Here is a 13903-nt window from a genome sequence, read left to right as displayed (position 1 = left end):
GAACGTTAATTAAATAAAATCTGGAATAAAAAGCTAGTATCAGTAATGGTGACCATGAAACGACTTTATTATTGTAAAAACCCATCTGGTTCACTAATGTCCTTTAGGGAAGGAAATCTGCCGTCCTTACCTGGTCTGGCCTACATGTGACTCCAGACCCACAGCAATGTGGTTAACTCTTGACTGCCCTCTGAAATGGCCTAGCAAAATACTCAGTTATATCAAACCGCTACAAAACTTGAATAAGAATAAAAGCAGATGCACCACCTGGCATCGACCCAGATAGTGGAAATAACAAAGGCACAGACTGCCCTGTCGATCCTGCAGAATCCTCCTCATGAACATCTGGGGGCTTATGCCAAAATTGGGAGAGCTGTCCCACTGACTAGGCAGACAACAACATGACATAGTCATACTCAGGCAATCCTACCTTACAATGTCCCAGACATTGCTGTCACCATCCCCGGGTTTGTCCCGTCCCACTGGCAGGACAGATCCAGCAGAGGTGGCGTCACCGTGGTATACAAAGAACAGTACAGCACAGGAACAGGGCATTTGGCCCTCCAAGCCTGCGCCGATCATGATGCCTGCCTAAACTAAAACCTTCTGCATTTCCGGGGACCTCTATTCCCATCCTATTCATGTATTTGTCAAGATGCCTCTTAAACGTCGCTATCGTACCTGCTTCCACCACCTCCCCCGGCAGCAAGTTCCAGGCATTCACCACCCTCTGTGTAAAGAACTTGCCTCGCACACCCCCTCTAAACTTTGCCCCTCGCACCTTAAACCTATGTCCCCTAGTAACATTCTTCCACCCTGGCAGAAAGCTTCTGACTATCCACTCTGTCCATGCCGCTCATAACTTTGTAAACCTCTATCATGTCGCCCCTCCATCTCCATCGTTACATTGAAAACAATCCGAGTTTATCCAACCTCTCCTCATAGCTCCTCATACAGTCGGGAGGGAGTTGTCCTGGGAGTCCTCAACTTTGTCTGTATAAAACGCTAGTTAGGCCACAGCTGGAGTACTGTGTACAGTTCTGGGCACCACACTATAGGAAGGATGTGATTGCACTGGAGAGGGTGCAGAGGAGATTCTCCAGGATATTGCCTGGGCTGGAGCATTTCAGCTATGAAGAGAGACTGGATAGGCTAGGGTTGTTTTCCTTAGAGCAGAGAAGGCTGAGGGGGAACATGACTGAAGTATACAAAATTATGAGAGGCATTGATAGGTTAGATAGGAAGAAACATTTTCCCTTAGCAGAGGGGTCAATAACCAGGGGGCATAGATTTAAAGTAAGGGGCAGGAGGTTTAGAGGGGATTTGAAGAATAGTTTTTCACCCAGACAGAGGTTGGAATCTGGAACACACTGCCTGAAGAGGTGGTAGAGGCAGGAACCCTCACAACATTTCAGAAGTATTGAAACGCCATAACATACAAGGCTACGGACCAAGTCCTGGAAAATGGGATTAGAATAGTTAGGTGCTTGATGGCTGGCACAGGCACGATGGGCCGAAGGGCCTATTTCTGTGCTGTATGACTTTTTGACATCGGACCCCATGAAGTCTCATGGCATCAGGTCAAACATGGGCAAGGAAACCACCTGCTGATTACCACCTACTGTCCCCCCCCCCCCCCCCCCCTTCAGCTGATGAATCAGTACTCCTCCATGTTGAACATCAACTGGAAGAAACACCGAGGGTGGCAAGGGCGCAGAATGTACTCTGGATAGGGGACTTCAATGTCCATCACCAAGAGTCGCTCAGTAGCGCCACTATTGACCGTGTTGGCAGAGTCCTGGAGGACATAGCTGCTAGACTGGGTCTGCGACATGTCGTGAGAGAACCAAAATGGGAGAAAAACCTATTTGACCTCACCCTTAACAATCAGCTTGTCGCAGAAGCAGCTGTCCATGATGGTATTGGTAGGAGTGACCACCACACAGTCCTTGTGGAGATGAAGTCCCATCTTCACTTTGAGGGTACCCTGCATCATGTTGTGTGGCACTATCACTGTGCCGGATGTTCTCGCAACTCAAAGAAGGGCATTCATGAGGTGCTGTGGGCCATCTGCAGCAGAAGAATTATATTCAACCACAATCTGTAACCTCACGGCCTGGCATATCCCTCACTTTACCATTACGATCAAGCTAGGGGATCAACCCTGGTTCAATGGAGTATAGGGGAGCATGCCAGGAGCAGCACCAGGCATACCTCAAAATGAGGTGTCAGCCTAGTGAAGCTATAACACAGGACTACTTGCATTCCAAACAGCGTAAGCAGCATGTGATAGACAGAGCTAAGCGATCCCACAACCAACCGCTCAGATCTAAGCTCTGCAGTCCTGTCACAGCCAGTCATTAATGGTGGTGAGCAATTAAACTGGTGGTAGGAGGAGGCTGCATGAGCAGCCCCATCCTCAATGATGGGGAAGCCCAGCACATCAGTGCAAAAGGTAAGGCAGAAGCATTTGCAACAATTTTCAGCCAGAAGTGCTGAGTGGATGATCCATCTTGGCCTCCTCCTGAGGTCCCCAGAATCACAGATACCAGTCTTCAGCCAGTTCGATTCACAGAGTCATTTATGGCACAGAAGGAGGCCATTCAGCCCATCAAGTCCATGCTGGCTCTCCACGGAGCTATTCAGTCATGTGCTGTCAAGTTTATTTCCTTCAAGTGCCCATCCAATTTCCTTTTGAAGTCCTTCCACTGCCCACATGGGCTGCAAGTTCCAGTTCATTACCAGCCGCTCTGTGCTTCCTCACATTCCCCCTGCATCTCTTGCCCAAAACCTTCAATCTGTGTGCCCTAGTCCTTGTACCTGAAGGCCGGCTCTGGTCTGCAAATGAAACTCGACCTGAGCCCGACAGAACCACATCCGACCTGACCTGAGTCTTTCCATTTTTTCCCACACCCAACCCGACCATCAGTTAACCTATCTTCCATTTTTCACTTTGTTGCTTATCTACACAAGCTAAAAATAACTGTAACAAAACCACATTTCAAGTCCAAAAAATACATTAACGTTGGAATCACGTACCGGAAGTGGTGATGGGGTGTGTCTGACCCGACCCAAGCCCAAATGCCCGACCCGACCCGACCAGAACCCGCCACATGGTCGGGTCCCACCAGGTTCAGGTCGGGTAGCAGGCTTTTGCTTGTACCTGAAATTACCATCTATTTTTTTCCTTGTCTAACTAACTTATCTAAGCATGTCATATGCCTCAATCTCCTTTGCTCCAGGGAGAACAATCCTAGCTTTTCCAACCTAACCTTGTAACTAAAATCCCCCTTCCCTGGAACCATTCTGGTAAATCCTCTCAAGGGCAGTCACATCTTTTCTAAAGTGTGGTGATGAGAATTGGACACAATACTCCAGTCGAGCCTAACCAGAGCTTTATAAAGGTTCAGCATAACTTCCCTGCTTTTGTACTCACTGCCTCTATTTATCAAGCCCAAGATCCCATATGCTTTACTAACACTCTCTCAATATGTCCGGCCACCTTCAGAGATTGATGCACATGCACCCCCAGGTCCCTCAGATCCTCCATACTCTTTAGAACTGTGTCATTAAGTAGATATTGCCTCTCCCTATTCCTTCTGCCAAACTGTATCACCTCACACTAGTCAATATTAAATTCCATCTGCCACTTCTGTCCATTCTGCTAGCCTATCTATGTCCTGTTGCAAGTGGTTCATATCATCCTCACTGTCACATCTCCAAGTTTGGTGTCATCGGCAAATTTGAGATTCTACTCTGTATTCCAAGATCCAAGTCATTTATATTTAGCAAAAAACGTAGTGGTCCCAGCATTGGTACCATCCTCCAGTCTGAAAAACAACCATTTAGTACGACTCGCTGTTTTCTGTCCTTAAGCCAATTTTTATTTCCAATTGGACACTGACCCTCCTGTTGCAAGAGCTTTCATTTTATTAACCAGTTTTTTATGTGGTGTCTTATCAAACACTTTCTTAAAATCTATATAGACGACATCCACCGTATTCCCTTCACTGCATGTTGTATCAAAAACGGCTGAAGGAACTCGATACAGCAAAGGCTATGGGCCCTTAAAACATCCCAGGTGCAGTACTGAAGACTTGTGGTCCCGAACTAGCTGTGTCTCATGCCAAGCTGTTCCAGGTACTGAGGACACAGGCCTGATACACTCGGACTTTTGTGTTCCGTGTCAGTGCGCCATTTTCCCACACTCTCTTGGCCAGTCTGGACATAGCAGTGGAAGCCTTTCCCATGCGCTTGTTGATTTCTGCATCTAGAGACAGGTTACTGGTGATAGTTGAGCCTAGGTAGGTGAACTCTTGAACCACTTCCAGAGCATGGTCGCCAATATTGATGGATGGAGCATTTCTGACGTCCTGCCCCATGATGTTCGTTTTCTTGAGGCTGATGGTTAGGCCAAATTCATTGCAGGCAGCCGCAAACCTGTCGATGAGACTCTGCAGGCACTCTTCAGTGTGAGATGTTAAAGCAGCATCGACAGCAAAGAGGAGTTCCCTGATGAGGACTTTCCCTACTTTGGACTTCGCTCTTAGACGGGCAAGGTTGAACAACCTGCCCCCTGATCTTGTGTGGAGGAAAATTCCTTCTTCAGAGAACTTGAACGCATGTGAAAGCAGCAGGGAGAAGAAAATCCCAAAAAGTGTGGATGCGAGAACACAGCCCTGTTTCACACCACTCAGGATAGGAAAGGGCTCTGATGAGGAGCCACCATGTTGAATTGTGCCTTTCATATTGTCATGGAATGAGGTGATGATACTTAGTAGCTTTGGTGGACATCCAATCTTTTCTAGTAGTCTGAAAAGACCACGTCTACTGACGAGGTCAAAGGCTTTGGTGAGATCAATGAAAGCAATGTAGAGGGGCATCTGTTGTTCACGGCATTTCTCCTGTATCTGACGAAGGGAGAACAGCATGTCAATAGTCGATCTCTCTGCACGAAAGCCACACTGTGCCTCAGGGTAGACGCGCTCGGCCAGCTTCTGGAGCCTGTTCAGAGCGACTCGAGCAAAGACTTTCCCCACTATGCTGAGCAGGGAGATTCCACGGTAGTTGTTGCAGTCACCGCGGTCACCTTTGTTTTTATAGAGGGTGATGATATTGGCATCATGCATGTCCTGAGGTACTGCTCCCTCGTCCCAGCACAGGCAAAGCAGTTCATGTAGTGCCGAGAGTATAGCAGGCTTGGCACTCTTGATTATTTCAGGGGTAATGCTGTCCTTCCCAGGGGCTTTTCCGCTGGCTAGAGAATCAATGGCATCACTGAGTTCCGATTTGGTTGGCTGTATGTCCAGCTCATCCATGACTGGTAGAGACTGGGCTGCATTGAGGGTGGTCTCAGTGACAGCATTCTCCCTGGAGTACAGTTCTAGGTAGTGCTCAACCCAGCGGTCCATTTGCTTGCGTTGGTCAGTGATTATGTCCCCTGATTTAGATTTGAGGGGGACGATCTTCTTGATGGTTGGCCCAAGAGCTCTCTTCATGCCATCATACATTCCTCTGATGTTTCCGATGTTGGACGCCAGCTGAATATGACTGCATAGGTGTTGCCAGTAGTCGTTTGCGCAGCGCCTGGCTGTTCTTTGTGCAGTGCTTCTGGCTGCTTTAAGTGCTTTAATCCTACATTAATCCCATATTCCCTACCACATCGCCACCTTCCCTCAATTCTCCTACCACCTACCTACACTAGGGGCAATTTACCTATGAACCTGCAAGTCGTTGGCTGTGGGAGGAAACTAGAGCACCCGGCGGAAACCCACTCAGTCTCAGGGAGAACTTGCAAACTCCGCACAGGCAGTACCCAGAACTGAACCCGGGTCGCTGGAGCTGTGAGGTTGCGGTGCTAACCACTGCGCCACTGTGCCGTCCAGTCCTGGCAACATCCTCGTAAATCTCCTCTGTAACCCCTCTAGTGCAATTACAGCCTTTCTGTAATGAGGAGACCAGAACTGCACACAGTACTCAAGGTGTGGCCTAAACAATGAGTTATACAGTTCCAGCATAACCTCCCTGCTCGTGTATTCTATACCTCGGCTAATAAAGGAAAGGATTCCATATGCCTTCTTAACCATCTTATCGATCTGTCCTGCTACCTTCAGGGATCTGTGGACATTCACTCCAAGGCCCCTCGTTTCCTCAACACTTTTCAGTATTTTCCCATTAATTGTGTATTGTTTGACCTCCCCAAATGCATCACCTCACACTTCTCTGGGTTGAATTTCATTTGCCTCTTTTCTGCCCACCTGACCGGTCCATTGATATCTTTCTGCAGCCTACAGCTATCCTCTTCGCTATCTACCACATGGCCAGTCTATGTGTTGTCTGCAAATTTCTTGATCATGCCCCCTACATTTACGTCCAAATTGTTAATATACACCACAAGAAGCAGGGGGCCCAGTACTGAGCCCTCCAGTTGCAAAAACATCCATCTCACAATTACCCTTTGTTTCCAGCTACTGAGCCAATTTTGTATCCATTTCCCTGGATCCCATGGGATTTTATTTTTTAACCAGTTGGCCACTATTATTTTCCTTTTTACTTCAAAAAATTCGATCAAGTTGGTCAAACAAGATCTTCCTTTAACAAATCCATGTTGACTATCCTTGATTCACCTGTGCCTTTCTAAGTGACAGTTTATCCAATAATTTGCCCAGTACTGAGGTTAGACTGACTGGCCTGTAATGATTCGGTCTGTCCCTCACTCTCTTTTTTAAACAGTGGTACCTTAGCAGTTCTCCAATCCTCCAGCACCACACCTGTATCCAGTGAGGACTGGAAAATGGTGGTCAGACCTTCTGCTATTTCCTCTTTTGCTTCTTTTAACAGCCTGGGGTACATTTCATCTGGCCATGGTGATTTGTCACGTTTCATATGGCCCTGATGATTTCTCTTGGCTTGGGCTGATAAGTGGCAAGTAACATTCGCACCACACAAGTGGCAGGCAATGCCCATCTCCCCTTGGCATTCAATGGCATTACCATTGCTGAATCCCCCACTATCAACATCCTGGGGGTTATCGTTGAACAGAAGCGTAACTGGAACAGCCATATATAAACTTATATATACCAGACTTATCTAAGCCTGCCATATTCTTCAATCTCCTCTGCTCCAGGGAGAACAATCCCAGTTTTTCCCAACCTCATCTTGTAACAAATTCTCCATCCGTGGAACCATTCTGGTAAATCTTCTCTGCACCCTCTCAAGGGCCCTCACATCCTTCCTAAAATGTGGTGACTAGAACTGGACACAATACTCTAGTTGGGGCCTAACCAGAGCTTTATAAAGCTTCAGCATAACCTCCCTGCTTTTATATTCAATGCCTCTATTTATGAAGCCCAAGATCCCATCTGCTTTACTAACCACTCTCTCGGTATGTCCTGCCACCCTCAAAGATTGATGCACATGCACCCCCAGGTCACTCTGTTCCTGCACATTCTTTAGAACTGTACCATTAGGTCTATATTGCCTGTCACTATTCCTTCTGCCAGAATGCATCACCTCACATTTCTGTTTATTAAATTCTGTCTGCCACCTCTCTGCCCATTCTGATATCCGATCTATGTCCTGTTACAGTCGACTGGTATCATTCTCACTGTTTGCTACACCTCCAATTTTGGTATCATAGGCAAATGTTAACATTTTTCTCTGTACTCCAATATCCAAGTCATTTATTTATATATGTCAAAAAAAGCAATGGTCCCAGCGCTGACCATTGGGGAATACCACTGTTACCATTCTCCAGTCTGAAAAACAACCATTTACCACAACTCACTGTTTCCTGTCCTTAAGCCAATTTTTTACTCAAGCTGTAACTGACCCTCCTATTCCATGAGCCTCAGTTTTATTAAACTGCCTTTTATGTGGTATTTTGTCAAACACTTTGTTAAAATCCAATAGACAACATCCATTGCTTTCCCTTCAATCTTCTCTGTTACTTCATCAAAAAATTTAATTAGATTAGTCAAGCATTACAAATCTGTGCTGACTCTCCTTAATTAACTCCAACCTTTCCAAGTTGATTTTTTCCCTGATTATTGTTTCTAAAAGCTTATTCACCACTAATGTAATTGCTCGGAATGACCTTACACCCATTGCCTCATTGGTTTGGAAGCTGTCAACAGATATAAGATAAGGTGGTTAGGAAGGCATATGGGATACTTGCCTTTATTAGCCGAGGCATAGAATATAAGAGTAGGGAGGCTATGATGGAGCTGTATAAAACGCTAGTTAGGCCACAGCTGGAGTACTGTGTACAGTTCTGGTCACCACACTATAGGAAGGATGTGATTGCACTGGAGAGGGTGCAGAGGAGATTGACCAGGATATTGCCTGGGCTGGAGCATTTCAGCTATGAAGAGAGACTGAAAAGGCTAGGGTTGTTTTCCTTAGAGCAGAGAAGGTTGAGGGGGGACATGACTGAGGTGTACAAGATTGAGGGGCATTGAGAGGTTAGATAGGAGGAAACTTTTTCCCTTAGCGGAGGGGTCAATAACCAGGGGGCATAGATTTAGCGTAAGAGGCAGGAGGTTTAAGGGAGATTTGAGGAAACATTTTTTCTCGCAGAGGGTGGTTGGAATCTGGAACGCACTGCCTGAAGAGGTGGTAGAGGCAGGAACCCTCACAACATTTAAGAAGTTTTTAGATGACCACTTGAAACGCCATAGCATACAGGGCTACAGGCCAAGTGCTGGAAATGGAATTAGAATAGATAGGTGGTGTATGGCCGGCACAGACACGATGGGCCGAAGGGCCTGTTTCTGTGCTGTATTTCTCTATGACTGAGAGTAGGATTCCTGATTACTATTTGTGTAGAGTGAGAGCTGCTGGATTTTGAACGTACTGTGGGGGCGGGAGATCTGATGAGTTGGCATGATGCTACAGAGCTGGACTGTGCAAAAGATTCTGTGCAGGAGAGACATGTTCCTGTGAAAATGAGGGATAGAAATGGCAAGATTAGGGAACCATGGATGACAGGTGAAATTGTGAGACTAGCTAAGAGGAAAAAGGAAGCATACATAAGATCTAGGAGGCTGAAGAAAGACGAAGCTTTGAAAGAATATCGGAATTGTAGGCACAATCTAAAACGAGGAATTAAGAGGGCTAAAAGGGGTCATGAAATATCTTTAGCAAACAGGGTTAAGGAAAATCCCAAAGCCTTTTATTCATATATAAGGAGCAAGAGGGTAACTAGAGAAAGGATTGGCCCACTCAAAGACAAAGGAGGAAAGTTATGCGTGGAGTCAGAGAAAATGGGTGGGATTCTAAACGAGTACTTTGCATCGGTATTCACCGAGGAGAGGGACATGACGGATGTTGAGGTTAGGGACAGATGTTTGATTACTCTAGGTCAAGTCGGCATAAGGAGGGAGGAAGTGTTGGCTATTCTAAAAGGCATTAAGGGGGACAAGTCCCCAGGTCCGGATGGGATCTATCCCAGGTTTCTGAGGGAAGCGAGAGAGGAAATAGCTGGGGCCTTAACAGATATCTTTGCAGCATCCTTAAACACGGGTGAGGTCCCGGAGGACTGGAGAATTGCTAATGTTGTCCCCTTGTTTAAGAAGGGTAGCAGGGATAATCCAGGTAATTATAGACCGGTGAGCCTGACGTCAGTGGTAGGGAAGCTGCTGGAGAAGATACTGAGGGATAGGATCTATTCCCATTTGGAAGAAAATGGGCTTATCAGTGATAGGCAACATGGTTTTGTGCAGGGAAGGTCATGTCTTACCAACTTAATAGAATTCTTTGAGGAAGTGACAAAGTTGATTGATGAGGAAAGGGCTGTCGATGTCATATACATGGACTTCAGTAAGGCGTTTGATAAGGTTCCCCATGGTAGGCTGGTGGAGAAAGTGAAGTCGCATGGGGTCCAGGTGTACTAGCTAGATGGATAAAGAACTGGCTGGGCAACAGGAGACAGAGAGTAGTACTGGAAGGGAGTTTCTCAAAATGGAGACGTGTGACCAGTGGTGTTCCACAGGGATCCGTGCTGGGACCACTGTTGTTTGTGATATACATAAATGATTTGGAGGAAAATATAGGTGGTCTGATCAGCAAGTTTGCAGACGACACTAAGATTGGTGGAGTAGCAGATAGTGAAGGGGACTGTCAGAGAATACAGCAGAATATAGATAGATTGGAGAGTTGGGCAGAGAAATCGCAGATGGAGTTCAATCAGGGCAAATGCGAGGTGATGCATTTTGGAAGATCCAATTCAAGAGTGAACTGTACAGTAAGTGGGAAAGTCCTGGGGAAAATTGATGTACAGAGAGATTTGGGTGTTCAGGTCCATTGTTCCCTGAAGGTGGCAACGCAGGTCAATAGAGTGGTCAAGAAGGCATACGGCATGCTTTCCTTCATCGGACGGGGTATTGAGTACAAGAGTTGGCCGGTCATGTTACAGTTGTATAGGACTTTGGTTCGGCCACATTTGGAATACTGCGTGCAGTTCTGGTCGCCACATTACCAAAAGGATGTGGATGCTTTGGAGAGGGTGCAGAGGAGGTTCACCAGGATGTTGCCTGGTATGGAGGGCGCTAGCAATGAAGAGAGGTTGAGTAGATTAGGATTATTTTCATTAGAAAGACGGAGTTTGAGGGGGGACCTGATTGAGGTGTACAAAATCATGAGAGGTATAGACAGGGTGGATAGCAAGAAGCTTTTTCCCAGAGTGGGGGATTCAATTACGAGGGGTCACGAGTTCAAAGTGAGAGGGGAAAAGTTTAGGGGGGATATGCGTGGAAAGTTCTTTACGCAGAGGGTGGTGGGTGCCTGGAACGCGTTGCCAGCGGAGGTGGTAGACGCGGGCACGATAGTGTCTTTTAAGATGTATCTAGACAGATACATGAATGGGCAGGAAGCAAAGAGATACAGACCCTTAGAAAATAGGCAACAGGTTTAGATAGAGGATCTGGATCGGCGCAGGCTTGGAGGGCCGAAGGGCCTGTTCCTGTGCTGTAATTTTCTTTGTTCTTTGTTCTTTGTTCAATGAGCAACATTGAGGGACATGTCTCGGTGAAATGTGATATTCCAGCTGCTGTCACTGACTGATTCTGTCCTCAATCCCAAGGTGCCATCACCCAGTGGGCTGGACAGTCCAGAGCAGCGGTCATTCCGTGACAGACAGAAATATTTTGAGATCGACGTAAAACAGCAAGTGACGGAGAAACCCAAGCGAGTGTCACTGGTCGCAGAGGATGATCTGAGGAAGATGAAGGAAGAGGAAGGTGGGAACTTTGTGGTGTGAGGGGTCATGGGTCATACAATAGACCTGACACCGTGTTTGAGTTACTGGCAAGCACTCTCTCACTCACCATCTCTCACACTCACCATCTCTCACACTCACCATCTCTCACACTCACCATCTCTCACACTCACCATTTCAAAACACTCGCCATCTCTCACTCTCGCCATCTCTCACTCTCGCCATCTCTCACTCTCGCCATCTCTCACTCTCGCCATCTCTCACGCTCACCTTCACACGCACACCTTCACACGCACACGCCCTCACAGGCACACGCCCTCATACACACACCCTCACACACTCACCCTCAGATCCACCATCCTCTCACCCTCCACCCTCCCACCCTCACATCCCCCACCCTCAACCTTACTGTCCCACCCACACCCCCTCGAGGCTTCTCATCCTCCTACACTCGCCAACCCCCCCCACTCTCGCCAACCCCCCCCACTCTCGCCAACCCCCCCCACTCTCGCCAACCCCCCCCACTCTCGCCAACCCCCCCCACTCTCGCCAACCCCCCCCACTCTCGCCAACCCCCCCCACTCTCGCCAACCCCCCCCACTCTCGCCAACCCCCCCCCACTCTCGCCAACCCCCCCCACTCTCGCCAACCCCCCCCACTCTCGCCAACCCCCCCCACTCTCGCCAACCCCCCCCACTCTCGCCAACCCCCCCCACTCTCGCCAACCCCCCCCACTCTCGCCAACCCCCCCCACTCTCGCCAACCCCCCCCACTCTCGCCAACCCCCCCCACTCTCGCCAACCCCCCCCACTCTCGCCAACCCCCCCCACTCTCGCCAACCCCCCCCACTCTCGCCAACCCCCCCCACTCTCGCCAACCCCCCCACTCTCGCCAACCCCCCCACTCTCGCCAACCCCCCCACTCTCGCCAACCCCCCCCACTCTCGCCAACCCCCCCCACTCTCGCCAACCCCCCCCACTCTCGCCAACCCCCCCCACTCTCGCCAACCCCCCCCACTCTCGCCAACCCCCCCCACTCTCGCCAACCCCCCCCACTCTCGCCAACCCCCCCCACTCTCGCCAACCCCCCCCACTCTCGCCAACCCCCCCCACTCTCGCCAACCCCCCCCACTCTCGCCAACCCCCCCACTCTCGCCAACCCCCCCCACTCTCGCCAACCCCCCCCACTCTCGCCAACCCCCCCCACTCTCGCCAACCCCCTCCACTCTCGCCAACCCCCCCACTCTCGCCAACCCCCCCACTCTCGACCCCCCACCCCCACTCTCGACCCCCCCACCCCCACTCTCGACCCCCCCACCCCCACTCTCGACCCCCCCATCCCCACTCTCGACCCCCCCATCCCCACTCTCGACCCCCCCATCCCCACTCTCGACCCCCCATCCCCACTCTCGACCCCCCACCCCCACTCTCGACCCCCCACCCCCACTCTCGACCCCCACTCTCACCCCCCCCACCCCTCCCCGCTCCCCGCTCTCATCCCTCTCCCCACGTTACTCACTCCACCTACTCACCTTCTGATAATTCTGCTGGCCCCACTCACACTCCATATCGTCTGAGCTCTGTGGTCTGACGTACAATCCAACCTTAGCTGTTCTCCATGGTGTGATAGTGATATCTCAGATTGTTGGCATCAAGAGGGATTGTGCAATGGGGAAGCGCAGACAGGATTGAAACTCATTCGGCAAAACTGCTCCTTCCTCCAAATCCTTCTTAAAATTGTTTTTCTGTCCCAGAGCGGAAGATGAGGCACAGACCTCAGGATGTGCTGCTGGATGAAGACGAGGAGGACGAAGATGAAGACAAGCGGATTTCTGACATAAGCAGTCAAGGCACTGTGGTGATCGAAGGTGTGGAGTACAAGATTGAGCGAGTGGATGGGAGGAGTCCGGAGTCCCCCAGCGCTGGGTACGTGCAGTATGTTTCACCACCAGCAAACATCAAGCTGTGACATGGGCAGGGACTAACTTCACACCCTTCACACACATTGACATCCATCTTCAGCCAGAAGTGCCGAGTTGATGATCCATCTCGGTCTCCTCCTGAAGTCCCCAGCATCGCAGATGCCAGACTTCAGCCAGTCCGATTCACTCCACGTGATATCAGGAAACGACTGAAGACACTGGATACTGCAAAGGCTATAGGCCCTGACAACATTCCGGCAATAGTACTGAAGTCCTGTGCTCCAGAACTTGCCACGCCCCTAGCCAAGCTGTTCCAGTACAGCTACAACACTGGCATCTACCCGGCAATGTGGAAAATTGCCCGGGTTTGTCCTGGACACAAAAAGCAGGACAAGTCCAACCCGGCCAATTACTGCCCCATCAGTCTACTCCCGATCATCAGCAAAGTGATGGAAGGTGTCGTCGACAGTGCTACCAAGCAGCACTTGCTTAGCAATAACCTGCTCAGTAATGCTTAGTTTGGGTTCCACCAGAGCCACTCAGCTCCTGATCTCACTACAGCCTTGGTTCAAATATGGACAAAAGAGCTGAACTCAAGATGTGAGGTGAGAGTGACTGCCCTTGACATCAAGGCAGCATTTGACCGAGTATGGCATCAAGGTGCCCTAGAAAAACTGAGGTCAATGGGAATCGGGGAAAACCCTCCACTGGTTGGCGTCTTACCTAGCGCAAAGCAAGATGGCTGTGGTTGTTGGAGGTCAATCATC

General features: G+C 49.3%; 1 protein-coding gene across 1 annotated transcript in view; it reads left to right on the top strand.

The window, feature by feature from the left end:
- scrib (scribble planar cell polarity protein) overlaps window positions 1–13903 on the top strand; it is a 542315-nt gene that overhangs the window by 462934 nt on the left and 65478 nt on the right. The window contains exons 35-36 of the mRNA XM_068016616.1: window positions 11081–11237; window positions 12969–13140. Coding sequence (XP_067872717.1) covers window positions 11081–11237; window positions 12969–13140 — 329 coding nt within the window. The remainder of the gene's footprint in view (window positions 1–11080; window positions 11238–12968; window positions 13141–13903) is intronic.

The sequence above is a fragment of the Heterodontus francisci genome, chromosome 2, assembly GCF_036365525.1.
Source record: "Heterodontus francisci isolate sHetFra1 chromosome 2, sHetFra1.hap1, whole genome shotgun sequence".
Lineage (NCBI taxonomy): Eukaryota > Metazoa > Chordata > Chondrichthyes > Heterodontiformes > Heterodontidae > Heterodontus > Heterodontus francisci.
This window is presented reverse-complemented; position numbering and strand designations above follow the sequence as displayed.